General features: G+C 46.1%; 1 protein-coding gene across 1 annotated transcript; it reads left to right on the top strand.

Moving 5' to 3' along the window:
• The first annotated feature begins 1,291 nt into the window (after window positions 1-1,291).
• NKAP (NFKB activating protein) lies at window positions 1,292-27,240 on the top strand. The gene is made up of 9 exons (XM_088482909.1): window positions 1,292-1,660; window positions 13,356-13,436; window positions 13,522-13,595; window positions 13,704-13,805; window positions 14,281-14,332; window positions 17,936-18,051; window positions 23,928-24,006; window positions 25,234-25,383; window positions 26,921-27,240. The coding sequence occupies exons 1-9, from the start codon at window positions 1,407-1,409 to the stop codon at window positions 27,093-27,095; spliced, it is 1,083 nt and encodes a 360-aa protein (XP_088339035.1). The 5' UTR covers window positions 1,292-1,406; the 3' UTR covers window positions 27,096-27,240.
• Window positions 27,241-27,827: the final 587 nt, after the last annotated feature.

Below are 27,827 nucleotides of genomic sequence, written 5' to 3'. Positions count from 1 at the left end.
TTTTTTTGCCGTACAGTATTTTTAGTCAAGCATGTAAATAAATGGATGCTTTCAGACGGTACAAACACAGCACGGTCGACGTGTTACAGCTGTGAATAACCACTGACAATGACCCCTGCCGTCCACGGTTATAGATTTAAAAGACGTCGTGTGTGAAAGTGACAGATCTACAGGAAAAAGATTGTCCGTTTTTTTGCTGTCCGGATAAAACCATTTAGTCTGAAACTGGCTTGATAGTCTGAGGCTGCCGCTTAGATAAGATAGAGGGGTGGGGAGGGGAGGGGAAGAGAGGAGAAGGTGGGGGTGGGAGGGTTGGGTGGCACAGGAACAATTTTGCTGCCCCCCCAACATAAAATTGTTGGTTCTGCGGCACCACGCAAGCACAGCCACTTTGCGTCCGACTCAGATTGAGCTCCTGTCGCTTTACAACCAAGGCTCCCATATTTTAATGAGTGATTTTAAAGAATTGTGAAGAACAGTGGTGACGTGTACTATGACGCTGCCTTTTAATTATGCACGCCTGAAACGGCACTGAGACACTCAGACACGCCTGCGTTCGCACCTCCACTCCCGTTTCCAGTGGCCAGCCCGTCACCACCCACAAACGACTTCTCCTGTCATTCACTCTGCGGGGCAGTCTATGCACAGCGAGTGGACGCATCCCAATCTCTCGCACTGGTCCGAGCATGCGCATTGCGATGCATACGCATATGCAGAAAGCGACTATCATACAGCTACGAGTGTTCGCATCATAGTAAGAGGGTCTGAATGAGCTCCTTCGATCATAGTCACCATGTGTGAAGAAAAAAATCCTTCGGCAGGGCAGGAGGTGCGAACGCGCTCTGAAATATATGTCAGATATATTTGGTGATGTTTTATATCATCTCCTAAGAATATGATAACAACAGCATAACATTCACATTTATTTTAAAATAAACTGTGCTTTATAGGTAAGGTATGCGGCTGCCCATTCGCTTCGGTTGCTGCTATTTCCAAGTTGGAGAAAGGACCTCTGTGACGAAGACACCACGTGACCGCTGCAGGAGGGCAGGACAGCTCCTGCGTTCCATCCACACTAGGGCATAGAGGGGGAATAAATATCTGTGGCGAGCTCAGCAAGCCACCGTGCCCGAAGCGTGGCGAGCGTACCGAGCCCGCGAGGGGACACTTTTGGTCTCCCGTTAGCATCCCCACCCCTCCCACTTTCAGGCCGAGTCACGTGGGTGTGACGTCACAGGGCCATCAGCCCTGTATAGACCTAACCCATTCGCTTTGTTCTATCGCTTGTCATGTGCCGCATCATGTGACACGCACCTGCCTGTAGCCCCGCCCAGCGATTGGCTCTGACGTCAGTAATGTGCTTCCGGCGCAGGGGATGTAGTGTATACAGCTGGTGTTAGCCAGGTATGCCGCCGGTACACCGACCCCGGAGCCACAGCCCGGTCTCCCCCCGGAAGAGGCGTCGTGACAGCAGTGACAGGTCTCCGGATAGGAAAACGAGAAAGTCCCGGGAGCGGAGCATCAGCAATGGCCGCAGCCGTTCCAGAGACCGAGCCCCCTCCAGCAGCAGCAGGCCGCATCACAGCAAGCCGTGGGGGAGCTACTACGAGAAGGGGAAGGAGGAGATTCTGCGGCAGAGGCAGGAGGCCTTCATAGCCAGGTGCGCAGCCTGGGGCAGGGGTGGTGATGCCTTGCAGCGTCCGCCAGTGACTGCAGCTACTTCCAGCCCCACTCAGTGCTGGGGATAAGAACCCCATAACCACAGGGAATACATACACAATAATGTACAGGAGTAGGTATGATTCTGTACCACATAGTTACACACAGGAGGGAATACATACACAGTAATGTACAGGAGTAGGTATGATTCTGTGCAAATAGCTACACATGGGAGGGAATACATTCACAGTAATGTACAGGAGTAGGTATGGTTCTGTGCCACATAGCTACACATGGGAGGGAATACATACACAGTAATGTACAGGAGAAGGTATGATTTTGTGCCACATAGCTACATATGGGAGGTAAAACATACACAGTAATGTACAGGAGTAGGTATGATTCTGTGCCACATAGGTGATAATATATACACAGTAATTACAGGAGTAGGTATGGTTCTGTGCCACATAGTTACACATAGGAGGGAATACATACACAGTAATGTACAGGAGAAGGTATGATTTTGGGCCACATAGCTACATATGGGAGGTAATACATACACAGTAATGTACAGGAGTAGGTATGATTCTGTGCCACATAGTTACACACAGGAGGGAATACATACACAGTAATGTACAGGAGTAGGTCTGATTCTGTGCCACATAGCTACACATGGGAGGGAATACATACACAGTAATGTACAGGAGTAGGTATGATTCTGTGCCACATAGGTGGTAATATATACACAGTAATTACAGGAGAAGGTATGATGCTGTGCCACATAGCTACACATGGGAGGGAATACATACACAGTAATGTACAGGAGTAGGTATGATTCTGTGCCACATAGGTGGTAATATATACACAGTAATTACAGGAGAAGGTATGATGCTGTGCCACATAGGTACACATGGGAGGGAATACATACACAGTAATGTACAGGAGTAGGTATGGTTCTGTGCCACATAGCTACACATGGGAGGTAATACATACACAGTAATGTACAGGAGTAGGAATGATTCTGTGCCACTTAGTTACACACAGGGAATTCATACACAGTAACAGAGCCGTAACTATACATTTTGGTTCCCTGTGCCAGAGAGAGCATTGCGCCCCCACCCCCCTTTCCATATTTTAAATAGAGACATAAGATAGTGCATATAAAAAAGGGCCATGGCCTCATGAGGAAGAGCCAGGAAAGAGTTGGGGGAAAATAGGAGTTGCTGGGGATAAAAGAAAAGGCAGCTACAAGTGAGAATGATAATAGACAGGAAAATTGACAGGCCCAAACAGCGCCCTCTGCCCTGCAGTGCCGTGGCACTGGTCGCACTACCCTAGTTACGGCTCTGCACATTAATGTACAGGAGTAGGTATGATTCTGTGCCACATAGCTACACATGGGAGGGAATACATACACAGTAATGCACAGGAGTAGGAATGATTCTGTGCCACATAGCTACACATGGGAGGTAATACATACACAGTAATGTACAGGAGTAGGTATGATTCTGTGCCACATAGCTACACATAGGAGGGAATACATACACAGTAATGTACAGGAGTAGGTATGATTCTGTGCCACATAGGTGGTAATATATACACAGTAATTACAGGAGAAGGTATGATGCTGTGCCACATAGCTACACATGGGAGGTAATACATACACAGTAATGTACAGGAGTAGGTATGATTCTGTGCCACATAGGTGGTAATATATACACAGTAATTACAGGAGAAGGTATGATGCTGTGCCACATAGCTACACATGGGAGGGAATACATACACAGTAATGTACAGGAGTAGGAATGATTCTGTGCCATCATAGGGCTTCATGATAGAGCCAGGAGTAGTACATTGTATAGCATGCAGTCTAGCGCTTACCTGTATGCTTATCCCTCTCCCCTGAGGAAGACACACTTGACTCCCTCTTTCCTTGTATGCCCCTGTTTCCTGGAGTCACAGGAATACCATACTCCTCTATTTTTCTGCTGTACACTTTATCTGCACACTGTGTATTAGGGACACTACATCAGTATTTGCATAAATGTTTCAAATGCATTTCAGTACTGTTTCCAATGTGTTCACACAAAAAATGCAAGTTATCTGAATTAGACCAATGATTTTAGTCACGCGACATCCATTTACAAGCATTAAATACACAAGATTGAAACACCATGACTGTATCTAATACCCCTTTTACACCAAAATCCCGGGTCCGACCCTGGAATTTGAACACTGGTCAATCCCGGGTCGAACTCTGCTTCAGACCCCGTTTACACTGCAACTTGACCCGAGTTATTCCCGGGTTTGCCCCGTTCACACTGAACCCGGGTAATCCCTGCTTTTCTCTATAGAATTCATTAAAAATGGTCTGTTTTAAGGTCTGACAAAGATGGTCACAAAAGGCAACTAAAGAGAGGGGTGGGGACTGCTTACAGCATTGCTACAGGTTGCTGTCCTGGCTGAGGAAGGCTGTGTAAGCCTGCATTTGTGGCTGCTGGTCAGGCTGTGGTGCAGGCTGCAGTTCTGGCTGTGGCAGGCTGTGTGCCTGCCTGCTTTTGTGGCTGCTGGTCAGGCTGCTGTGGTGCAGGAGGTTAGGCAGGCAAGCGATGGCTTCATGTGCATCTCTCTGCAGGGCACTGACAAATTACATCATCTGCCAGTGCCCCAGAAGCTCCAATCAGCATTTTTCAGAGCTAGCCGGGTCAAATAAGCAGGGTAGCACCCGTTCACACTGCCGCATGACACGGGAACAACCCGTGTTCAACCCTGCTCTCAACCCGAGTAAGATTCCCGGGTAAATCAACCCGGGAAATTTTTCTGGGAGCCGTTCACACAGAGCATCGACCCGGGTCGACCCGGCAATAACCTGGGTTATTCGGTTGGTGTAAAAGGGGTATAAAATTACTTATAGGTCTACCAAACACACCATAATAAAATTTTCTTCTGTACATATATACAGGTAGGGCTGTTCTGAACTAGCAGTGCACTGAAAAGAGCTTTAAGGGCCATATCCAATTAGCCGCAGTAAATTACTGCGGCTAATTAGCTCACTGGGGCTCGCTATCCAATTAGCCCCGTAGTCGGCCTGGCGACGGCAGTTATCTGGGGGGTGGGGGGGGGGGTTTCGGGACCTGATGTGTCCAGAGAAATAATCCACGATAAGTGCCGTTTTTTCGCCCAAAAAAAGTCAAGAACACATAGGGCTGTGAGCTTATCGCGGCTCCTATGTGTTAACGGGCGAACTATCCTATTAATTCGCCTGAATTAATAGGATAGGGAGAAAAAAAATATTGGCGAAAAATCCCTGTTTTTTGCCGATCGTGGGGATCAATTAGCGCTAATTGGGTATGGCCCTAAATGTGCTAGATAAATATTTGAGCACTGTTGCTATGCTATACCCTTATATTGAAAAGCAGTAGTGGTTATTAGTTTCCTAACAAAATGTGTTCCCAAACTCAATGCATGTATATATGTATTGGGGGATTGTATTTTGCACAAGGAGTGCTCTCAGGAGTAGTGTGTGTCTGTCTGTCTGTCTGTGTATGTGTGTATATATATATATCTATATATCTATATATCTACATCCATCCATCCATCAATCCATCCCAGTGTTCTCCCCAGAATTTTTTTCCAGCCGGGTGGGGCCCTCACAATAATAAATATGTTTCTACATCAGGGTCCATAGGGTTCCACAGGATACCTTGGGGTATAGGTGACGATGTCAGGCATCGGGCACCATAGAGTTAAGTTTTCAGCCTCCCTGGATGCACTAGGGTCCCCCTCCTATACCCCGCCCCCAAGCCAAGGCATCTCAGTTTCATCGGTGCCCGGCTCTGAGTCGGAGCACCTGTTTAGAGGGGGGCTAAGGATAGCCCCTGAAGCTTTCATCGTGGCAGCTGTGGCTGCACATCTGGAAATTAAGCATGGACAGTCACTACTGACGTCCATGCTGTCTTCCCTACACCCCGCCGGTACCAGAACGCCGGTACTGATCCGGGCATGCTGGTAAGCATCTGGGGTCACAGCTAGCGGATTCATGGCCGGATTCAAGGGGGCAGCAGGGTCCCGCGGTTGGTCCCTGCTGAAACATGGTCCAGAGTCCCCAGGCAGGGTTCTCCCTGCGGACTGGCTGCAGTGTGGAGCCAGGTAATTAACCTGCGCTTCCACTACCCCCCTGGGACAGCGGACCGCAGCTGAGTGGTAGCGCTGCGACGTCCCAGGGGTTAATTGCATGCCAGGGGAGCGCGCCTTCCCTGTACACAGCTGGCGCCTCCCCCGCTGCACACAGCCCTCTCTGCGCTGCCGATTGGTCCTGTGGCAGCGCTCCTCCCCCAGGCCGGCCTCCTGTATGCTCCTCGGTGGCCATCTTTACAAAGAAGCATGGTGAACGCTGCTGGAAGCTATTGATCGGTGGCATCGCAGTCTGGGTCCCCCGGCATACCTCTCCTCCGTTGAACAGGTCTGTGTATGCAGCGCTGTGTCCTACCAGGCTCTGTGTCTGCGTAGTTGAGGAACAGCGCTGATAATGCAGGGATTCATTTCTTTTGCATTGTATGTGACTTCTGCTAGCTTCTGCTGCCTGTACTTTCACTTTCTACTGTCAGCCATTTCACTGTCTCTGCCCTTCTTCTGCTAAAGCCCTTGTGGTGCGGTGATTGCAGGGCGGTTCTCACACTATACTAACGAGTATTAGTCTGAGGGGTCACATACTTACCATCATGTCTGAGAGTGAATTTCCTCTCCAGCTTATGTGTACTAAGTGCAATGTACCAATAGCGGAGGGGGAGGGTAATGCGGAGGGGCTATGTCGGCAGTGTTATTTATTGGCGCGACCAATTACTGTCACGGCTCCGGTACAGGAACCTCCCTGGGCTTGTTTCGCCAAAGCGCTTACAACCCTAGTGGGCCAGGTAGCTCCGCCACCTGCGTTTTCACAGATGGGATTGTTCCAGCAGTCAGTGGTGTCGTCACCCATGCAGGGGTTCCCGAGACAACTGATGGTGCCCCACAGTCTCCCTATTTCCCCTCCACAGGTCTCACAGGAACCTGCGTGGGTTAATTCCCTGACAACTTCTGTACAGCATTTGTCGGACATGTTACAAGGGGAGTCTGTGTTGCGGCCTGTGGCGTCTCTGTCCGCTCCTTATGAGGATGACGATGGGATGTCCGATGATGGGGAGATTCTGGATCTGTCTGACCAAGAACCTCTCCATACTAAAGAGTCGGACGCTAAGTCCAAGGTTTATATTCCTGGCCTTATTCGGGCAGTCCACACAGCTTTAGTTATTGAGGATGACGATCCTGCGGTGTCCAAGTCCAAATATGCCTTTTTTAAGGATATTAAGGGTGACGCCACAGTGTTTCCTCTTTCTGGTCAGTTAGTAGACCATTTAGAGGAGGCGTGGAAACACCCTGGTAAACGGTATCAGCCTCAGAGGCGCTTAGCGGTGGCTTATCCGTTTGTGGACAATTATTTTTCTAAGTGGGAATCCCCTCCACAGGTGGATTCTCATGTGACACGCCTAGTCCGAAGTGCCACATTGCCCATGCCCTCCATGTCCTCCTTGAAGGATGCTACGGACCACAAGGTGGAGATCTGCCTAAAGTCCATTTATTCCCTCGCGGGGGGGCATCCAGACCGGCTATGGCCGTATGCTGGGTAGCCAGAGCTATGGAGCGCTGGGCTGATAGTTTGGAGGCGTCTTTGGATTCCGACTGTTCGGCTGAACAGGCCGAGTTGGTAGGCAATCAATGAAGCGGCCTTGGATATCAGTACCCTCACATCTCGGATTTCTTCGGCAGCCATTGCTGCTCGTCGCACCTTATGGTTGCGATCCTGGAAGGCGGACGCTGATTCCAAAAAGGGCTTGGAAACTTTGCCTTTTAATGGAGAAGTCCTATTTGGTCCGGATCTGGACAAAATTGTTGCCACGCTAGCGGCAGCCAAGTCGGCATGTCTCCCGTCTGCTGCGGTCCCCTCCAGTTCGGGTACGTTGTCCTTTTGGCCTTACAGGGCCCAGGGCAGTCCTAAAGCACAGTCTTTTCCCCAACAGGCTGGCCCCAAGAAATCAGCTAAGCCCAGGAAACAGGCCTGGAGTACCAGCCGTCTGGCCCCTAAGTCAGATGACAAACCTGTGGCCTGACTGTCCAGGCCTCCCTTTGGGGGATCCCAAAGTGGGAGGCCGCCTGCTGCAGTTCGCCCAGTGTTGGTCGGTAACCACGACAGACAATTGGGTTCACGAGGTGGTTTTTCACGGGTATGCCCTCTCCTTTTGGCACAAGCCCCCATCCCGATTCTTCACCACGGGTTTTCCATTAGACCGCAACAAAGCCATGGAACTGCGGAAGGTTTTGCACACTATGCTCCAGGCTGGAGTTATAGTGCCTGTTCCATTCTCCCAGAGGGGCCTGGGTTTCTATTCCAATCTGTTTTTGGTGCAGAAACCCAATGGGTCGTACCGTCCGATCCTCAACCTCAAAGCACTCAACAAGTCCTTGCGGTTTCGGATGGAGACACTACGGTCCATCATTCTGGCGCTGGAACCTGGGGATTACATGGTGTCGTTCGACATACAGGACGCTTACCTGCATGTCCCTATTCTTTTACGCCATCAACAGTTCCTCAGGTTTGCAATCCGCAACGATCACTTTCAGTTCCGGGCGTTACCGTTTGGCCTGGCGACAGCACCACGAGTGTTCACCAAGATTATGGCGGCTTACCTGCGGCTGCAGGGAGTCCGCATGTTGCCGTACCTAGATGACCTTCTGTTGGTTGCAGGATCTCCAGAGTTCCTTCTTCGTCACTTGGACCTGACGATTGCGGTACTGCAACGGCACGGCTTGTTAATAAACTGGCAAAAGTCCACCCTGATCCCGTCTCAGAGGATTCTGCACCTCGGAGCCTTATTGGACTCCAGACAGCAAAGGATCTTTGTGATGGGGGAAAAGATCTCTGCCTTACAGTTGAGGGTGCGCAGTTGTCTGCAGAGTCGCCGTGTGTCTCTGCACTCGGCGATGAGGTTACTGGGCTCCATGGTGTCAGTATTCGACATGGTGAATATGCCCAGTTTCACTCCAGACCTCTGCAGCAATTGATCCTGTCCAAATGGAATGGACTGCCTCAGGGTCTAAAGTCCCAGACGATGGTGCTCACTCCGGAGGTTCGCCTGTCCCTAGCCTGGTGGTTGCAGACGACCCATCTCAACAAGGGTCGTCCATTTTGGGTGGCGAATTGGGTCCTGTTGACAACGGACGCCAGCCTTCGGGGCTGGGGAGCTGTCACGGGTCCACACTTGTTCCAGGGCAGATGGACTCAGGCGGAAGCGGAACTTCCAATACACTTCATTGGAACTCCGCGCGGTTTTCAATGCTCTTCAGCAGGCACATCGGGTTCTCCAAGGTCACCCCGTGCAGGTCCAGTCAGACAACGCCAGCACCGTGGCCTACATAAATCGTCAAGGAGGAACCCGAAGTCGGGCGGCACTCGTAGAGGTGTCCCACATCCTGGTTTGGGCGGAGCGCAATCTCCCGGCCATATCAGCAGTATTCATCCCGGGAGTCCTCAACTGGGAGGCGGACTTTCTCAGTCGCCAGGACGTTCATCCGGGGGAGTGGTCTCTGCACCAGGACGTCTTTCAACTTCTGGTGGACAGGTGGGGTCTCCCAGAGATCGACCTCATGGCGTCACGGCACAACAACAAGTTGCCGTGTACGGGTCTCGCACAAGAGACACAAAGGCGTCTCTGGTGGATGCCCTGTCCGTCCAGTGGATGTTCCGGTTTGCTTGTCTCTTTCCTCCGTTTTCCCTTCCATGGGTAATCCGGAAATTCAAACAGGAAGGAGGGACGCTCCTGTTGATAGCTTCTGCGTGGCCCAGGCGGCACTGGTTCTCAGACCTTCAGGGGCTGTCCGTGGACATTCCTCTGCGGTTGCCGTTACGACCGGACCTACTGTCACAGGGTCCTTGTCTTCACCCGGACCTGACTCTGCTGTCTTTGACGGCGTGGCTGTTGAGACGGCCATGTTAAGGTCCAGGGGATTTTCCAGCTCTGTAGTGCAAACTATGCTAAGGGCTCGGAAACCATCTTCTGCAAGGATATACCATCGTGTGTGGCATACGTTCTTCCAGTGGTGTCGACCAAGAGGTTATGCTCCTCGGGAGTTCCGTCTGTCTAGAGTGTTAGCTTTCCTACAGGCGTGACTGGACCATGGGCTTCGCCTTGCGTCTCTGAAGGTGCAGGTGTCTGCCCTGTCAGTCTGGTTCCATCGTAGGATTGTGCCAATCCCTGATGTGCGCACCTTTTATGCAAGGTGTTCTTCTAATTCAGCCGCCATTTGTTCCACCGGTGGCGCCTTGGGATTTAGCTGTGGTCCTGAGGGCTCTTCAGGGACTGCCGTTTGAACCACTGGGCTCAGTGGACCTTAAATGGCTGACAGCTAAAACTATTTTCCTTCTGGCCATTGCTTCGGCCAGACGTGTTTCTGACTTAGGGGCTCTCTCCTGTAGACCCCCTTTTCTGATTTTTCATATGAACACGGCGGTGCTGCGCACTCGTCCTGGATTCCTTCCCAAAGTTGTTTCAAGTTTCCATATCAACGAGGAAATCGTTGTGCCGGCTTTCAACTCACCTGATCTTTCAGTGGGTGAGGCCACTTTGGACGTTGTGCGGGCCTTAAGGAGTTATGTTGACCGCACTTCTTCGTTTAGGAAGTCGGACGCCTTGTTTGTCCTCTATGGCTTCCGTAAAAAGGGTTGGCCTGCTTCAAAGATTATCTTCATGAGGGCCTTCCAGTTCCATTCTCTGTGAGGGCTCATTCCACTAGGTCTGTGGGTCCTTCGTGGGCAGCTCGACGTGGTGCCTCTGCAGTCCAGATCTGCAAGGCTGCCACGTGGTCCTCTGTCCATACCTTTGTGAGGTATTACGCATTTGACACCTTTGCCTCTCTGGATGCTTCTTTCGGGCGGTGGATTCTCCTTTCAGCACAGGAGCGTCCCCACCCTTAAAGGATACTGCTTTGGGACATCCCCAAGGTATCCTGTGGATACCCTATGGACCCTGATGTAGAAAATATGAGATATGGTAAGAACTTACCCTTGTTATCTCTATTTCTACGAAGTCCATAGGGTTCCACAGGACTCCCGCCCTGTCGCACCTGTGCTGCAGATGTGCTTTACTCTGGTCACCGGTTTTTCCGTCTCCCTCCGGTGAGGGGGTGTGTGTGTGTGTGTGTGTGTGTGTGTGTGTGTCCAGATCTTTGTCTTCCTTCTCCTCCTATGGCTTGGTACGTAACTGAGATCCTAGTGCATCCTGGGAGGCTGAAAACTTAACTCTATGGTGCCCGCTGCCTGACTTCATCATCTATACCCCAAGGTATCCTGTGGAACCCTATGGACTTCGTAGAAATAGAGATAACAAAGGTAAGTTCTTACCATATCTCATATTTTTAAACCCTGACCTTATAATGATTTCAACTTCTTGGAGGCCCAGTCGTTTGCAGCTTTTTCATAATCAAAGTCTATAGGATCTGGTCCCTCTAGTGAAATCGGCATCAGGTTATTTAGTGCTGACACCACAGAATTTATTTTTTTATACAGCTCCCAGATACAGGCCCTACTTGCAGGTTACACCGATACTGTCCCCACTTGCTGGCACCATAAAAATTGTTTTTATACAGCTCCCAGATACTGTCCCCACTTGCAGGCGACACTGATACTGTCCCCACTTGCTGGCACCACAAAAATTGTTTTTATACAGCTCCCAGATACTTTCCCCACTTGCTGGCACCACAGAATTTTTTTTTTATTCCAACACCTGATCTACTATTAATACTATATTGGTTGGCTGAATGGCTAGAATTAAATTAAAGTACATGAGAAGAGGCCAAACTCGGGGTCCGAATTCAATTCAGTACGATGTTGAATAGCCGCGGGAGGGAGCTCCCGCAGCATTCAATTCAACGTGTTGTTTGCCTGGTCGGGAAGCAGGTAAGTCTGAGAATGCTGGTTTTCGCAACTTAAGCTGGGTGTTAAGGCGCGGTAACCAGCCTTCTCCAACTAAAGTGCCGGGCGTGCGGCTGTTACCGCCGCGCTAAGCTGGCAAACAGCCGCACACCCGGCGCTTTTGTCGGATTTCTCCATCACCCCCAGGGGGGGTGCAAGAAGAAATCCTTTAGCCTCCCAAACAGCGCGGTGTATTGAATACATTCGGGAGCTCCCTCCCGCAGCTATTAAACATTTCACTGAATTGAATTCGGCACATGGAAACTAATAAGCTGTCCTCTCCCCCGGGCACGTACATCAATTGAGCTTACCCGCTGGTGTATTGCAATGCTGGTGTACTGTGGGACCTTTCTTCTGTTCATCTCTTGTGTGGCTGCCTTGCGATATAGCAGGGAGGACTTCCAACTCTGTCATCTTGCCTGGAGGCTCCCCTGGGATTCATGCACCCCGTCTGTAGTGTTGCTGTGGGATCCGCTGGTGCAGCTCTCTTCTGGGCTTCCGATTTCCAGCTCCTTGTGTTCAGCCACCTGACAGTGCCGGAAGACACCGTCTAACCTGAGCCAGCTGCGGCCGCCTGTGGGGACAGCCGAGGGGAGGGACAGGTGAGGCTTTACTCCAATCAGAGGAGTCATGGGGGGGGGGGGGGGAGTGCCGGCTGGTAGCTGTTTCTTGCAGGTGGTGCACCCGCAAAAACCAGCCTGGGGAGAACACTGTAGCCTATGTGCTGATAGACCTTAGCCCACAAAAGAAGCGTAGCTTGTGTTTAAAAACTCTGTGATATCTAATGTAGGCAGCAGATTATTGTGTAGGACTGGCCAGAAGAGAAGACTTTGGTGCAGTTGGCCAGCTTACGCAATATGTAGAACTAACATTCTCTGATTTTTAATGGAATGTGGAGTGTAATAGGTGAGTGCAGAAAATGTTTGATTTTAAAGTGGTCACATACCTGGCAACGTATATACAGTGATCGAAGTGGCAGTATGGAAAATGTAAATGAGTATTCATAGTATTACTATTGAAACAGTAGGACAAGTGGCACATCATGGTGTACCACCATATACAGCTTCACGTTTGAACACTTTATACATTATAATTATACAGTATTTGGTGTATCCCTTCAGTGACATCATCATGAGGGCATGGTGAGATGTAGCAATGAAGTGGTTGGAAAGGTAGTGGTTGCCTAGTTATACTGTGTATTTTCCATTTTAACTGCTTTATTTAAACTATTAGATAAAAAATATGATTAAGGAACTTTTGCTCTACGTTGTAAGGGGGGGAAAAAAGGCAGTTAATTGGGAGAAACCTTTTTTACAGAGTACTATGCTTTCTTCCATTCATGTTCCTGTTTTGGTTGGTATTTCTTCCTTATTTAATGTAATAATTAGTTTTGCAGTGATAGAATTATTACATTTAGGACAGCTATTTTATTTTTACCCCAAACATCTTTGCATCACCAGGTTATAAAATTATGGAAGCTTACAGTATCTGTACCCCCAGCCCAACACACCCACCCATAAGCCATCAACCTTATAATGTTCCTAACAAAGCAGATGTCCTTTCAAAAAAAAAAAAAAAAAGACACACAATGCAGAGTGTCCCATAATTGGCAGAAAGAAGCTCAGGACTACATATACTGAGGTCATTCTGTATTTCAATATTCATGTTTTATGTACCTTTATTTATTCTCCAGACGATTAAATGAAAGGGAGCGGATCGGGGAATTGGGAGCACCGGAAGTTTGGGGTCTTTCGCCAAAAGTACCTGAACCTGAGTAAGTCCTTGTACACCTTTTTGTATAGTTGTAATTAATCATTAGGAACCATTCTTGTTTTATACACTTCTATATGTTTCCTCAGCTCAGATGAGCACACACCTGTAGAAGAAGAGGAGAAATCTAAAAAGTCCAGCAGCTCTGACTCTTCTTCGGAAGGTAGGTTCTTGTAAGCGTCCTCTTTTCCTTTACATGTCGTCGTGTTCTGGATTAGATTGATTTATTTCCTGCAAGTATTGTTTATTTTTTCCACCTATGAATTTGCAGAAGAAAAGAAGAAGAGGAAGAAAAAAAAGAAAAAGTCGGTGAGAAAAAAGCATAAAAAGCACTCGGAAGACAGTGAGAGCAGCTCGGAGTCTGATAGCAGTGGTAAATGTTACTTTTCTTCAAGCGTCCTTCTTGCATCTGTTCATTCCCGGCTTCCTAGAGAGTTGATTTCTGCATCCTTGTGCATGGTGGGTCAGCTCAAAAAATGTCTCGTTCCACTTTGTACAAGTGACAATGTAGCACAGTATGTACTAAAAGTATCAAGCCAAATCCTTAGCTTTGCATGCGCACCTGTGTGTTTCTGTAACAATGGTGGGATAACTAGTAAACGCCTTCATTTCGTTCTAGTGTCCTAAAACAGAAGACTCTAAAATACTTCATCTCTTTTCCCCATGAGTTGTTTTATATTACATTTGCTCATGTGACAACATGAAAACCTGCACTGCATCATTAGGGATCATTGTGTGTAGCAGTTCTTGAGATTTGAATCTAAACAAAATTTCACACAGTATGCTTACATATGGTATTTCTTTAGCTTTCTCTGCATCTTGCATTCCTAATCTCTCTTTGTTTATAGGCAAAGATGCAAAAAAGAAATCCAAGAAAAAAAAGAGAAAACACAGAAAGAAGTAAGTTATGGTTGGTGTAGGACCAAGTAACTACCTTTTTAATGTACTGTAAATATGTTTAGCTTATGTTCATATGTAATCACCAGAAACATTTATTAGAATGGGCATAACTTGAGTTTGGAATAAACCAAACTACAAAATCCGGTTCCAAAAGTAAACGCTGCCTTGTGTAATTAAAGGCTAAACAATTAAAAAAAACACTTAAATATAATGAATATATAGAAGCTTATAAGTACAGTTAGGACTTTTCCTTATTGTAAAAGACCTCATTAAGAGCTATGAATAACTGACAAATATTCCTTAGGAAAAGTGTACTTGAATATACTGCTATCATAGATTAATAATAATAATAGCATTATTTTATTTGTTTTAATGGATTTGCCAATTATGGTAATTCTTACAGAAAAGTTGAAAGTCTCAAAAGTGCAAATCTAGCTAGTGATGAGCTGGCATTCTGGAAAGAGGAAAGTGTAGATCACGGTCACAGCCAGCTAGCAGAGTATTGTACTGAGCTGAATAATGTATGCTGTGTGTAGTAGTTGGCATAATATCAGCACATTCAATCAATTATCCCCCTCAGTCAGAGCAAACAGTCAAGTTGGAGTCTTTATGTATGCCAAGTCTATAACTGGTGTGGTAGTCTATGCTAAAATCTGTTTGTTTAGTATCCACAACAAGTATATCGCTAATAGTCATTAAGCAGACGGCCACGACTTGCAGGAACGCTGTGTAGAGGCATGGCAGTGTACCGCTTCGCTTTGTAGGTCTGATTAGATCACTGAACTGCTATGGAGTTGCAGTCCTTTCAGTAGTTAAAGCTGGCAATTAAACCTATATTGATCACAATGTAAACCTAAGTAGCTGTAGAAACTAAGCTTCAGTAATTAGATAAAGATCAACATAAATGCTCACGTCACAATGTCTTGCTGCGTTTTCCTAAGCAGTTTCGCGTTAGACTGTTCTAGACATTCTGTCACTGCCTGCTATATTCAGATGTGTCCCCATACACCTAGGGGGTATATTTACTAAAGTGAGAGTTTTTAGAAGTGAGTTTTAAAAGTGATGTTGCCCATAGCAACCAATAAGATCATAGCTATTATCTTCTTGAAGGTGCTAGTTAAATGTTAAGTAGAATCTGATTGGTTGCTATGGACAACATCACTTCTTAAACTCACTAAATTTACCCCCTAGTCTTAATACACCATATGGCATGAGATGCACAAAACGCCACTAGGTGTACTGCAGGTACTGGGCTGCAATTTTATCACACAGGAATTAGTTTTAAGCACCTACAAAGGGCTCAATCCAATTAGCCACGATGATCTTGCAGATGCGAGTCATTGCTGCAACAGCTGCTCTTTATGGCTGCCCCATAGGTGTCAGAAGCAAAATTTGTTCAAATTCGAGCTCTGAGCGGGGTGAGAGATGCGGTGCCTTTGCCAGCGTTTTAACGCCGTGGCAATAGCAACTCGCACTATTCAGACAATTGGATTGACCCCATAGGGCCGGATTCAATTAGAGGCGAAAATGCCGTTTGGAGATAAGTTTCCGCGTATTCAGACTTTCCGCCTGGTTTCAGAGTATCTCCATATTCAATTCCAGGACTGTTTCGCCTAAGCGGAAAGTCAATGCATTGTAATAGGCGTATCTCCTATGAATAGCAGGTGAAAAAAAGTGCAAAATCGTTATTTTGGGGTGCAAACGTGGGGAAACTACTCAGAACCCTTGGACAGCCCCCCAAGGACAAATCAACAAAAAAAATAAAACTAATTACCTCAGAACACCTCAAAAAAGTACTTTCGTTTTGGGGGCGAAAAAGTAAAAAGTGGGGGAGACAAGTTTTAAAAAAATAGCGAAATAGACTTCTTGGGGGTCTGCAAGGATGGGCCAGGTGTTTTTGGGATTGCAGGTGCGTTTTTGACTCTTTTTAAAAGTTAACTTTAGAAACATAAAAAGATGCTAGCACCCATTTTCAAGTACCCCAAATTTCACTTGGCTAATTATTTTCACCCAAAAATACTGCTTTATGCCATTCTGCACCACTTTTACAAAGACACTAATAAAAAGCAATATAAACTACTTAAGTACCCCAAACACTTATTAGTGCTAATAGTACACATCTACATTGATTCCCTATGTTAGTGCATCTTTTTTTGAGGTACAGACTGATTTCCCCAATTCTGACAGTACTTTCCGCATTCGCCGCTATCAGTTTTTGCCTGTTTAGGAATTGAATAGGGAGAAAAGCGGGGAAGCGCGCGTAAGGTTTCCGCCTCTGAATACAGGCCATAGTTGCAGATGAAGCACAGCAGTCTCATCGTAGCACAGATTCAAACTCATTCACACACTGATGTACAAATGTCTTGCATCAGATTGATCAGTGTAATCTAGCACAGTAGTTTTGTGGCTTCCAGTTGTTTTATTTGTGCGAATAAGACGCACATTTTGAAAAAGACGCATGGCCAAGTCGCACAGGACTTAGCGCGCCGAGAAGGGCTGTTTGGCTCCATATCCACAGAAAAATGTGTTTAAAAACATCAACACTAAGGGCCGTATTCAATAAGTTTCGCCTGCCGGACTTTTCGCCGATATCGCGTCTTTTGGATGCGGAAACTTATCGCATGCGTCCCCACTATTCGCCGGCGAATTCAGAACAGGCGGAAAGTGCTGTCAGAATCGGGGAATCTAGCCTGAAACATAATCAAGTAAAAAAAAAAATGCACTAACACTGGGGATTACTGTAGATGTCAGAATAGCCCTAATAAAACTGTTTGGGGTACTTAAGTTGTTTCAATAGCGTCTTTGCACAAGTGGCGAAGAATGGCATTAAGCAGAATTTTTGGGGGAAAATAAGTAGACCTGTCAGATTTGGGGGTACTTGAAAATGGGTGCTAGCATGTTTTAAAGTCTCTGAAGAAGTTTTGCAAAACTCACCTGTTGCAAGCACCTGCAATCATAAAAACTCCTGAGCCATCCTTGCAGACCCCCAAGAAGTCTTTTGCTAGTTTATATACTTGTCCCTCCATTTTGTGCTTTTTCTCCCCCAAAATGAAAGTACTTTTTTTAGGGTGTTAAGTTTTCCCCAGGATGTTTTTGACACAGTTGTCCTTTTGGGGGACTGTCCCCAGGGTTTTGAGAGGTTTCCCCACCTTTGCACCCCAAAATAAAAATTTTGCACTTCTTTTCACCTGCTATTCAGAGGCAAATCTTTTTCGCCTATTACATTGTATTGACTATTCGCATAGGCGAAAACTGGCTGGAATTAAATACAAAGATAATTTCCGACCTGCCGAAAAGATGCAATCGGCGATACTTTTTCGCGGAAAACGGCTTTTCGCTTTTAATTGAATGTGGCCCTAAGATGGAGTGATAATTGTGCTATAAATTAAAAGTGCATAAAATTATAGTAAATCCATATATATTTGAATTTTTTTTTTTTTTACTTTTTTATAAATAGTTTTACTGGCGCTTTCTTCTTTTAGTTTAAACACGTTGTGCTTTCTCCTCTTAGTGTTTCATTATGTGTTTTTGCTCTATACCTTACAGAAGAGAGATATCTTCACCCAAGTTAGTTTGCCCTGACACATGTTTGTTTATTTCTAGGAAGAAGTCAAAGAAAAAGAAGGGTAAGAGAGCCAGGAAGGCATCCAGTGACTCCAGCAGTGAAGAGTCCAATGATGAACAAATGAAGGATGAAGATAACTGGGTAGAAAGAACAAGTATGTATTTTATTCAGTATATTGCCTCCTACGATTGTACGCTGTAGATCTTGGAAGGAAACAAAAACCTGTCAGATATGTGTATTGTTACACCGATGTTAAATAGCCACATTGGTATCTTTAAAACATAATTTTGTGTGTGTATCTAGACCACTATATACTGAAAACTTCTTGTAATCTTATTTTCATACGTGTATTGCCAAAAAATGGGCATGCAAAAGAGAGCCAAAAAAGCAATTTAACAAGAGTAATAATTTGCTCCCTATTGGTTTGGTACAATGTAGAAGCCATGTTTTCATATCTTGCACCCATTGCCACTGTGAATCAAGATATTTCACCTTGGAGTGACTTGAGGCGCTCGGGTAGTTCTGTTTTATCAGAGGAAGGGGTAGATGAGTGTTCTGCCACAGCTTGCTATGGAGCTGTTCTGCTACCACTCACTACAATATTTTGGATTCTCTCCCCGTGGACTGCTTTTAGGAGCTGATGCCATGCTTGAGGATGACATTACATGTCACATGCTGACCTATAAAGTGATGTCGCACAGTACTTCACACTGCCTCTAATTCCTGGGAGGAGATTATTTCTCTCTCAAATGCACACCTTCATTTTGGGCTCCTTGTCCAATGATGTGCCCCTCACAGTTGCATTTTCTCCTTCATCCACTAGGGGACACTAAAGGCTTCAAGACAGTGGGGTTAGTGGGAGCTGGCATTTTACATTTTTGAAGTGACTAGCTCCCCCCCCCTACAAGCCCAGTCTTAGTTTGTGCCCGAGGAGATGGTAGTGTTTTTACACTTCTCAGAGACTTTGATTTAATTAAGCAGAGCGCTGCTGCATTGAAGAATAGGAACAGACAGACAGGCAGCAGCTGCACTGCCTGTCTGCATCTTTGGAACTGCCGGGGGGACCCACTCACATTTCCCCTGGGGTCCCCGACTACACAGACTTGAAGAGGGTTCGGCATGCCGCTGATTGCAGCGCGTACAGAGTTCCCTTATTAGTCACACCGGCAGCGGCGTGAGTGTTCCCTGGCTTCCCGACTAGCGGGGTAGCTAGGCTAATATAACAGGCGGTATTTTCAGCAGTAGGCTGCTCCGAGTAGCAGGGCAGCCGAGCAGCATATACTCTGTGTGAAGTCTCCCTCACACAGCGTGCTTAGTCATTACAAGTTAAGCGCCATGGGGGGGTGGAGCCTAGCTCCAGAGTTTTGCTACTTCCTCCCAGTGGCCTCCGCTTCTCTGGAAGTCTGCTGGCGGCCATTACACGGAGGGACTGCTGCAATAAGAAGCTGCTGCATGAGACTAATCTAGACTGTAAGTAAACAGAAGGGTTTAGGCTGGTCAGGAGAGCATTAAGGCAGATAGTAGCTACTTTTACATATCGGTGGTTACTTCCTTCTATGTCTAGCGTTTTTTAGCACTGCTAGGATTGATGTTAGGGCAAGTGTGGCTCTCTCCTGCCTCTATCTGTTTCTACCTTTGACCTTTTTCACTACACTTTACTATTGTTTGTGTGAAGTTTTTATGAATCATTCCCGCTAGGCTGTTTTAGCGGGGCGCGGCGCCCTGCCCTCCTTCTGGCGTGCCCAAGCGCCCTGCCCTTACCGCGCAGCGCCCCGCAGGTGAATAGACACTGGGCGCATCTATTCTTCCTTTCAGCAGCGCTTGGGGGCTGCCCAGCATGTCCATAAGTGCCGGGCACGCCCCCAAGAGTGACGATAAGGTGACGTTTCTTATAGACACCCCCTTTTCAATGGACACGCCCCCTTTTCGGGAGCGCGCGCCTTCTCTAGCTCCGGCGCCCTGCCGGCCGCCGGAGCTAGAGTGAACACTAGAGGAGGACCATCAATTTCCCATTGTTCCAGAGGATGTAGAAGAATCTCAACATCTACTCAAATGGAGGTTAAGTCCACTACCAAGCCTAGTGCATGACGAGCTTCCCTCTTACCTGGGGGACCCCAGAGTGGGAGCACATCTTCGGGACATCAGAGAAGTATGGAGGGAATCCTGTACAGACGCTTGGGACTGGGATCTCATCACTCTGGGATGGATACAAGCTCGATTTTCAGTTTCAACCTCCACCTCTGTTTTTTACCACAGGTTTACCAGTTTCCAACGACAGGAGTGTCATATTACAAGAAGCAATAGACCAGCTTCTATCCGCGAGAGTGGTGGTCCATGTTCCCAGGAATCAGACCGGAAAGGGATTCTACTCCAGACTTTTCATGGTTCCGAAGCCGGACGGCTCGGTCAGACCTATTCTGAACTTGAAGGATCTCAATCCCTACCTGAGGATTTTCAAGATGGAGTCCATTCAGTCGGTGATTGCGGGACTGGAGGAAGGTGACTTCATGGTATCTCTAGATATCAATGATGCCTACCTTCACATCCCTATCTGACCGCCTCACCAGGCGTTTTTGAGATTCGCATTTCGGAACTCGCGTTTCCAGTTTCAGGCCTTACCTTTTGGCTTCTCATCAGCCCCCAGGCTATTCACAAAGGTTTTGGCTGTGATGATTAGTCTCCTTCGGAAAAAACAAGGAATCACAATGATCCCTTACCTGGTCGTTCTCCTGCTGAAGGCTCATTCCAGGGACCAATTACTGCAGAACAACGCAGTGACTCAGTCTGCTCATTCGACACGGGTGGATCCTGAATTTTCCCAAGTCTCATCTGCAACCGACGCAGAGGCTACAGTTTCTGGGAATAATCATGGACACATTATGTCAGCGGGTGTTCCTCCCTGGGGAAAAGGCAACATCCTGTTGAGATGGTTAGGACGGTCCTTCGACATCGTCAGGTATCTGTGCATTTCTGCATTCGTCTTCTGGGGAAGATGGTTGCGGCATTCGAGGCCATACCTTACAGACGTTTTCGCTCCAGGACATTTCAGATAGACCTCCTCTCACAATGGACAGGATCCCACCTTTTCCTTCACCAACCTGTAGGTTAAGTCCCAGAACTCTGATATCCATTTTCTGGTGGTTGAACTCTACACACCTAATGGAGGGAAAGAGATTCGGAGTGTGGGATTGGACTCTCCTCACCACAGACTCAAGTCTGAGAGGTTGGGGGGCAGTGATTCGGGAACACCACTTCCAAGGCCACTGGACATTACAGGAAGCGAGTCTGCTGATAAACCTATTGGAATTAAATGCAGTATTCTACGCTCTTCAGACTGCAGATCACCTGTTGCAGGGCCGAGCAGTCAGAGCCCAGTCTGACAACGCCACAACAGTGGCATACATAAACAGACAATGTGGCACCAGAAGTCGGGCGGCTATGAAAGAAGTAAGCCGAATTCTAATCTGCCATCGCAAACTTTTCCGCCCAATTTCAGCAATCTTATTCCGGGTGTCGAAAATTGGGAGGCAAACTACCTCAGCTGGCAGGACGTGCATCCAGGGGAATGGACGCTACATACTCAGGTTATTCAGCAGCTTGTCTAACGGTGGGGTCTTCCGCAGGTCGACCTCATGGCATCCATACAAAATCTGCAACTGCCTCTACTGTCAACGCCATGGCAGTTCCAATTTGTCTATCTGTTCCCATTGTTTCCTCTTCTCCTTCGGATTCTACAACTCATCAAAAGGGAGAGGGCCAAGGTTCTATTAGTGGCTCCAGATTGGCCTCGCAGAGCTTGGTATTCCAACCTTCAGCTTCTGCTGATCGACGATCCGTGGCTCCTACCTCTGAGAGAAGATCTCTTACTACAGGGTCCTTTGATCTATCCAGACTTAAAGCAGCTATGTTTGATGGCGTGACTGTTAAAAGGGCCATCTTAAGACGTAGCGGGATCCCATCCTGGGTAATCCCTACTATGCTGCTCGGAAGGAGGTTACTTCAAAACATTACCACCGTATTTGGAAGGCTTTGTTTCATGGGGTGAACGGCGAGGATCACCTCCTACAGAATTCAAACTAGCCAGATTTCTGCTTTATCTGCAAGCAGATTTGTCAGCCGGACTGCGTCTGGGTTCTCTGAAAGTTCAAATCTCCGCTCTATCGGTTTTCTTCCAGAAGAAGCGCCTTGATACCGGAGGTGCAGACTTTTCTGCAAGGTATTATACAGTTACAACCACCCTTTGTTCCTCCTATGGCTACATGGGATTTGGATCTCGTCCTTTCCTTCTTATGGAGCGTACACACGGTCAGATTTGTCAGACTTGTCAGATTTGTCAGATGAACGACTGAACGATTAAACGATTTGGACGATTTGACCAAAGTTTTGAACGATTTGAACGATTTTTGACTGCATTAAAATGAATGGAATCGTCCAAGTCTGACTGCAAACCCATCAGATGTCAGATATCGTTATCTGACAAACGGGAACGCGCATCGTTGATCGTCCATCGTTCAGGCATGTCAGATATGAACGATTTTCCATCAGATATGAACGACTGAACGATTTTTAAATCGTTATCGTCCATATCTGAAGAAAAAATCTGATCGTGTGTATGCACCATATGTCTTCTCTGTCCAAACCTTTGGAGCCTGTGGAGTTAAAATACCTTTCGTGAAAGGTAACACATCTTCTCGCGCTAGCCTCAGCCAGGAGGGTGTCTGAACTGGGAGCTCTATCCTGTCGTCCTCCATTCTTGGTATTTCATGCGGATAGAGTGGAACTCAATACAAGAATGGATTTCTTTCCAAAGGTGGTTTCGGCTTTCCACAGCAACCAACCAATTGTGGTACCGGTTCTTCCACAGGATTCTCCTTCTTCAAGATCCTTGGATGTTAGGGTTCTTCGGATCTATGTGGAGAAGATTGCAGCCATACGTAAAACAGACGCTCTTTTTGTTATGCATGATGCTGCTCATCCTGATTGGCCAGCTTCCAAACAGTCGATGGCCCGCTGGATTCGTGTGACCATCAGAGAAGCGTATGTGGCCTCATCTAGAGAGCCTCCTCCTTCTATTACAGCGCATTCCACTCACTCAGTGGGTTCCTCATGGGCGGCTGCTCGCGGGGTTTCCATGGCGTTACTTTGCCAGGCGGCCACTTAGTCTGGTCGGCATACCTTTTAATCCGTTTTTATAGATTTGACACGTGTGCGCCTCTGCAGCGCAGTATGACCGGTCTGTTTTGCAGGGTTCTCGGCGCTCTCCCGGCAGTTATGGGAGCTCTGGGACGTCCCCGCTGTCTTGAAGCCTCCAGTGTCCCCTAGTGGATGTAGGAGAAAACAGGATTTTGGTACTTACCGATAAATCCCTTTCTCCAATTCCATAGGGGACACTGGATGCCCAACCTGCACTGTTCCTTTCTGTCATGGCTGTGGTCATTTTATGTTATGTCTGTTAGAAGTTTGAAATAACTACCACCACAAGAGACATCAAACAGTCCTCTAATTGTTCTGTGTACTTGTTTCACCTCCTCCTCTTCCGTTTGTTTTTTCCCAGCTCTCTTTGGGCACCGTTTCATAAGACTGGGCTTGTAGGGGGCATAGAGGGGGAGGAGCTAGTCACACTTTAAATTTTTAAAGTGCCAGCTCCCACTTAGCACACATATATACCCCATTGTCTTGATCGGTGTTGCATATATTATGCCCCCAAAATGCGTTTTCTCCTTCCATTATGGAGCACACAGAATAGCATTATTTCCCAAAGGAATTCTGGCTAATAGAAGGGATGGTTACTCTACAAACCACCGCATGCAATAACTTCCTAATGAAGTTTATTTTGGCACACAATGGAGCTATTTGTATAGGACTGTTTGCAAAGATGAACCCTTTCCAATTGTATTACTCATGTCTGCTGGGTAATGTCCAGCAAAAGAAGTTAAATTAACGTTTTGGTTTATAGCTATTTTTTGTTTTATGTCCCATACTCTGATCTTAAAAACAAACAATAGAAAAATGTGTTCTATTTCCTTACAGAAGCTAACATTGATGATGTCGACTTTGTGGGTCCCGAAGCGCCAATAACGCATTTATCCCAAGATGATAAACCCTTAAAGTAAGTCTCATATCTTTGTATTTTACAGATTTAATGCTTTATAACAAAGCTTGGCTGAAATGTTCTTTCTGGATAAAATAGATTGATAATTGTTCCTGCTATCCCCATGCTAGTCAGTATTGGCTTCTATATAGCGTTAAAGGATAAATATCAAAATGTAATTTTGATTTATTTTGTTAGTTTTCAGTATGTTGGTAGCATTTTTGGATGTATGGTGCACAATTATCACTGCCTATTAGAAGGACTCCTGCACTTGCCATGCTAATCGCAGCCACTGCCATCCTTTTGCCCCATGCCAACATATTGCACCAGGGAGAACAGTTGGTGTGGCGCATTTGACAGGCAAGAGTGGGGCTGAGGCCGCTCTTTATTTATTACTAGTTTATATATAGCTCACACATTCTGCAGTGTTGTGCATGGCCAATACGCTCTGTAAATCAGTCCCAGCCCTAGTGGAGCGCACACATACACACTAGGGTTAAATTTTCTTTCTGTCAGAAGCCAATTAATCTACCAGTATATTTTTGGATTGTCGGTGGAAATCTGAGTACTGGGAGAAAACCCATGCAAGCACAGGGAGAATATATAAACTCTACACAGGGCCGTGCTGGGGACCGAACCCATGACCTCAGTGTTATGCTGCAGTAATGCTAAACGTTATAATAGGCTTCCAATAGATTGCAGCTGTTCATTAAATGATTTACAGATTTGTGTATTCCATATATCTTCACCACCAATACAAAAATGGTTTCAAACAAGGGATTTGATATAAATCAGGGGTTCTCAAGTACCACCAACAAATCATGTTTTGTGGATGGACATGTAAGTTAATCTATATTGCTGTGTCAGTAATAATCCCATCTGTTTCCACAGACAGAAATCCTGGTTTAAGAGTTTTGTACTATAATGGATGCTCTTGTAACAGGCACACAGTTTGTGGACTGCCGTGATTGTACGGCCACATGCACACAAGGAATATATCGGGCATTTAATGCTGTATTCTTAAAGCTTGATACATACTCTTAAGATTACACCATGGACTACAAGCTAATCAAAATATACACAACACATGCGAAAGTCCCAGACTAACTTATTTTACATACAGTATGTTTGCTGGCAGTGGTTATACTCTCACTATCTGAGGAATATACCTTGGCATGTATATTTAGTTTGTTAAAGTGACCTGTTATACACTTGATTTGATCCAATAATTCATCTGTTCAACAGCTATGGACATGCTCTGCTACCTGGTGAAGGTGCAGCAATGGCAGAGTATGTGAAGGCTGGCAAGCGTATTCCAAGGAGAGGAGAAATCGGCCTGACAAGTGATGAAATTGCCTCTTTCGAGAAGTCTGGCTATGTAATGAGTGGAAGCAGGTGTGTAGTTGTATTCATGTGTTCTGCAGAACTGAAATGTAGGTGGAACCTGTTTCAGTGAAGCTCAGAATTCTATAAAATGTGCCGTTGAAGCTTGTGCTTTATTTTTACTTATAAGACCTCAAATATTGAGTGGCTAAATTGGCAGGATGAAGTTTAAATCCTGGCTGTCTGGATGCCAGCTCGGCATCCTGGCGCAAGCATCCTGACCGCTGGCATCCCAGGTTTAGGCTGCGGGTGGGAGAGGTTTAGGGGTAGGGTTAGGATACTTTTCGACAGTTGTCTGTATCCTGCATCTGGATTCTGCTGACCGCCGGGATCGCAAGCGCCGGCATTCTTTACCCAACCCAAATTAGACACATTGGCTAAACTGAGAATAAACTGGGCCAAAAATTCCGTTTCTGTGTAGCTGTGATCACATGGCCAGGAACCATAACTTACAGTTCCTGCACTAGTTACTACTACTTATTCCATAAAACATAGTGCACAGTGCTTTACAATGAGAAAATCATATATTGTGGAGAGCCGTTCGTACATAAGGGAGTGGAATAATGAATGTTGCAGCTGGTGGAGAAAGTGTGTGTGTGTATGACTACAGTGATGCAGAAGCATTGCCAGTCACTGATATTAGAGCTACCACCAGTGTCTAGTATTTATATGCTGCTGCTGGTGGTGCAGTATTGGCAGAATAACGAGTAGCTCTCCGTTGTTCCAGGCTGTCATAGACAAAGGTGAGATGACCGTTGAGCAGGGTCCCCATATTTTTATGATGGGCTGTTTTTGCAGGGAGCATCACTTTTAGCTTTGATAGTTTATTATTAGAGAATGTATCTTTCCAAAGGCCACATAAGGTTCCTCCCATGCAGCATATGTTCTTGAAGGACATATAATTTAGAACATAAGTTCACACCTGTTCCAACATTTAGTGCAGTTCATAATAATCTTTCACTGCTATTATACACTTTTATGATCTGTTAGAACCAGTTACAAGGGGTTGGGTATGGGGTGCTGGCGCTCGGGATCCCGACTGTCAAAATCATGATGCCAGCATCCTGACAGGGTTAGGATACCAACACCTGCCTGTAGGCATCCTAATCCTTCTCCCTGGTGCCTAAACCTAACCTACTCAGTGCCTAAACCTAACCTCCCCGCATCTGTAGCCTAACCCACCCCCTAACAACGCTACTCATCTTCGGGATGCTGGCACCGGGTTTCTGACGTGTCGGGATTCTTGAGCCTGTATTCTAAGCGCCGGCATCCCATGTGGCGAGATATTTACAAGGCAAGCACAAGATTTTTAAAAATAGGATACATTTGTCTTTCCCCAATTTTATTCACTATATAAATGTTGTATGCAAATATAATTTATATAGTAAACTATTTCTACCACATAAAAATGCCCCCAAATTGGACTGCTCATGTAGTTGAGCTAGTATGGGGGCTCCTGCAGGGGTACTTTTATCCAAGAATGTTTGTAGCTGAGATTTTCATTTTTCCTTTTTGATAGTTTAAAGCTTAAATGAAATTTTCTCTTCAGGCATCGTCGTATGGAGGCTGTGCGTCTGCGTAAGGAGAACCAGATTTACAGCGCAGATGAGAAGCGAGCGCTGGCTTCATTCAATCAGGAAGAGAGGCACAAGAGGGAAAACAAGATCCTGTCCAGCTTCAGAGAGATGGTTTATAGGAAAACCAAAGGAAAGGAGGATAAATGAGGACTTCTCACACTACACAACTTTTATACAACTGTCTGGTATCAAGTATCTATCTTTTCATGTTGTCTGAAGAAGAACTGGTGTAGACTTCACTTCCGTTGGGACCTTCATTAGCCACTCGTTTTATTATATATTCATACTTTCATTGACCGTTTCTATTTCCATTTTTTTACATTTTTTATTTTTAAATAACTTATTTACAAAACAACTCGGGAAGCATTGCAAATAAAATGTTCAATTGAGTATAATTAACTTTTAAAGTGAAAAATGATCTCCAATCCATGATCTGCTTTATCTACGGAAGCATCTGAAAACATAATACAGATTAGAGGATTTCAGGTTATATAGAGTGCTGGGTTATATCATTTTACATGTTGGGGTACTGAAGTGAAATATTGGTCTTTTTACACTTAAAAAGTTGTGGACATAAAGGAGAAATACATCCTGAATCCAAGAGGTTTTCTCTGACTAGAGTATAATGCAGATCCAGTGTTACACGAATATTATATACTGTCTCTTTTTAAACCTACAGAACTGGGTGTATTCAGCCTGTACGTTTGGAGAGGTGTTGGGACATTAAATGTGTAATTTTATTTAAAAGAAGGTGACTGTGAAGAAATTGTCTTTGTAGTCAGTTAATCAGAAAGGTGATTTCTATTATGAATAAAATACTATTATATGTGGATAATGTTGCATTTAAATATTCCGTATTACACATGCAGTTTTTCAAGC

Source organism: Taudactylus pleione, unplaced genomic scaffold (assembly GCF_031769625.1).
Source record: "Taudactylus pleione unplaced genomic scaffold, aTauple2 ptg000296l, whole genome shotgun sequence".
NCBI lineage: Eukaryota > Metazoa > Chordata > Amphibia > Anura > Myobatrachidae > Taudactylus > Taudactylus pleione.
This window is presented reverse-complemented; position numbering and strand designations above follow the sequence as displayed.

Coding starts and splice junctions, on each gene's coding strand:
- NKAP (XM_088482909.1), top strand. CDS start 1,407: ATGCCGCCGGTACACCGACCCCGGAGCCACAGCCCGGTCTCCCCCCGG. Junction 13,437..13,521: donor CCAAAAGTACCTGAACCTGA/GTAAGTCCTTGT, acceptor ATGTTTCCTCAG/CTCAGATGAGCACACACCTG. Junction 13,806..14,280: donor CTCGGAGTCTGATAGCAGTG/GTAAATGTTACT, acceptor CTTTGTTTATAG/GCAAAGATGCAAAAAAGAAA.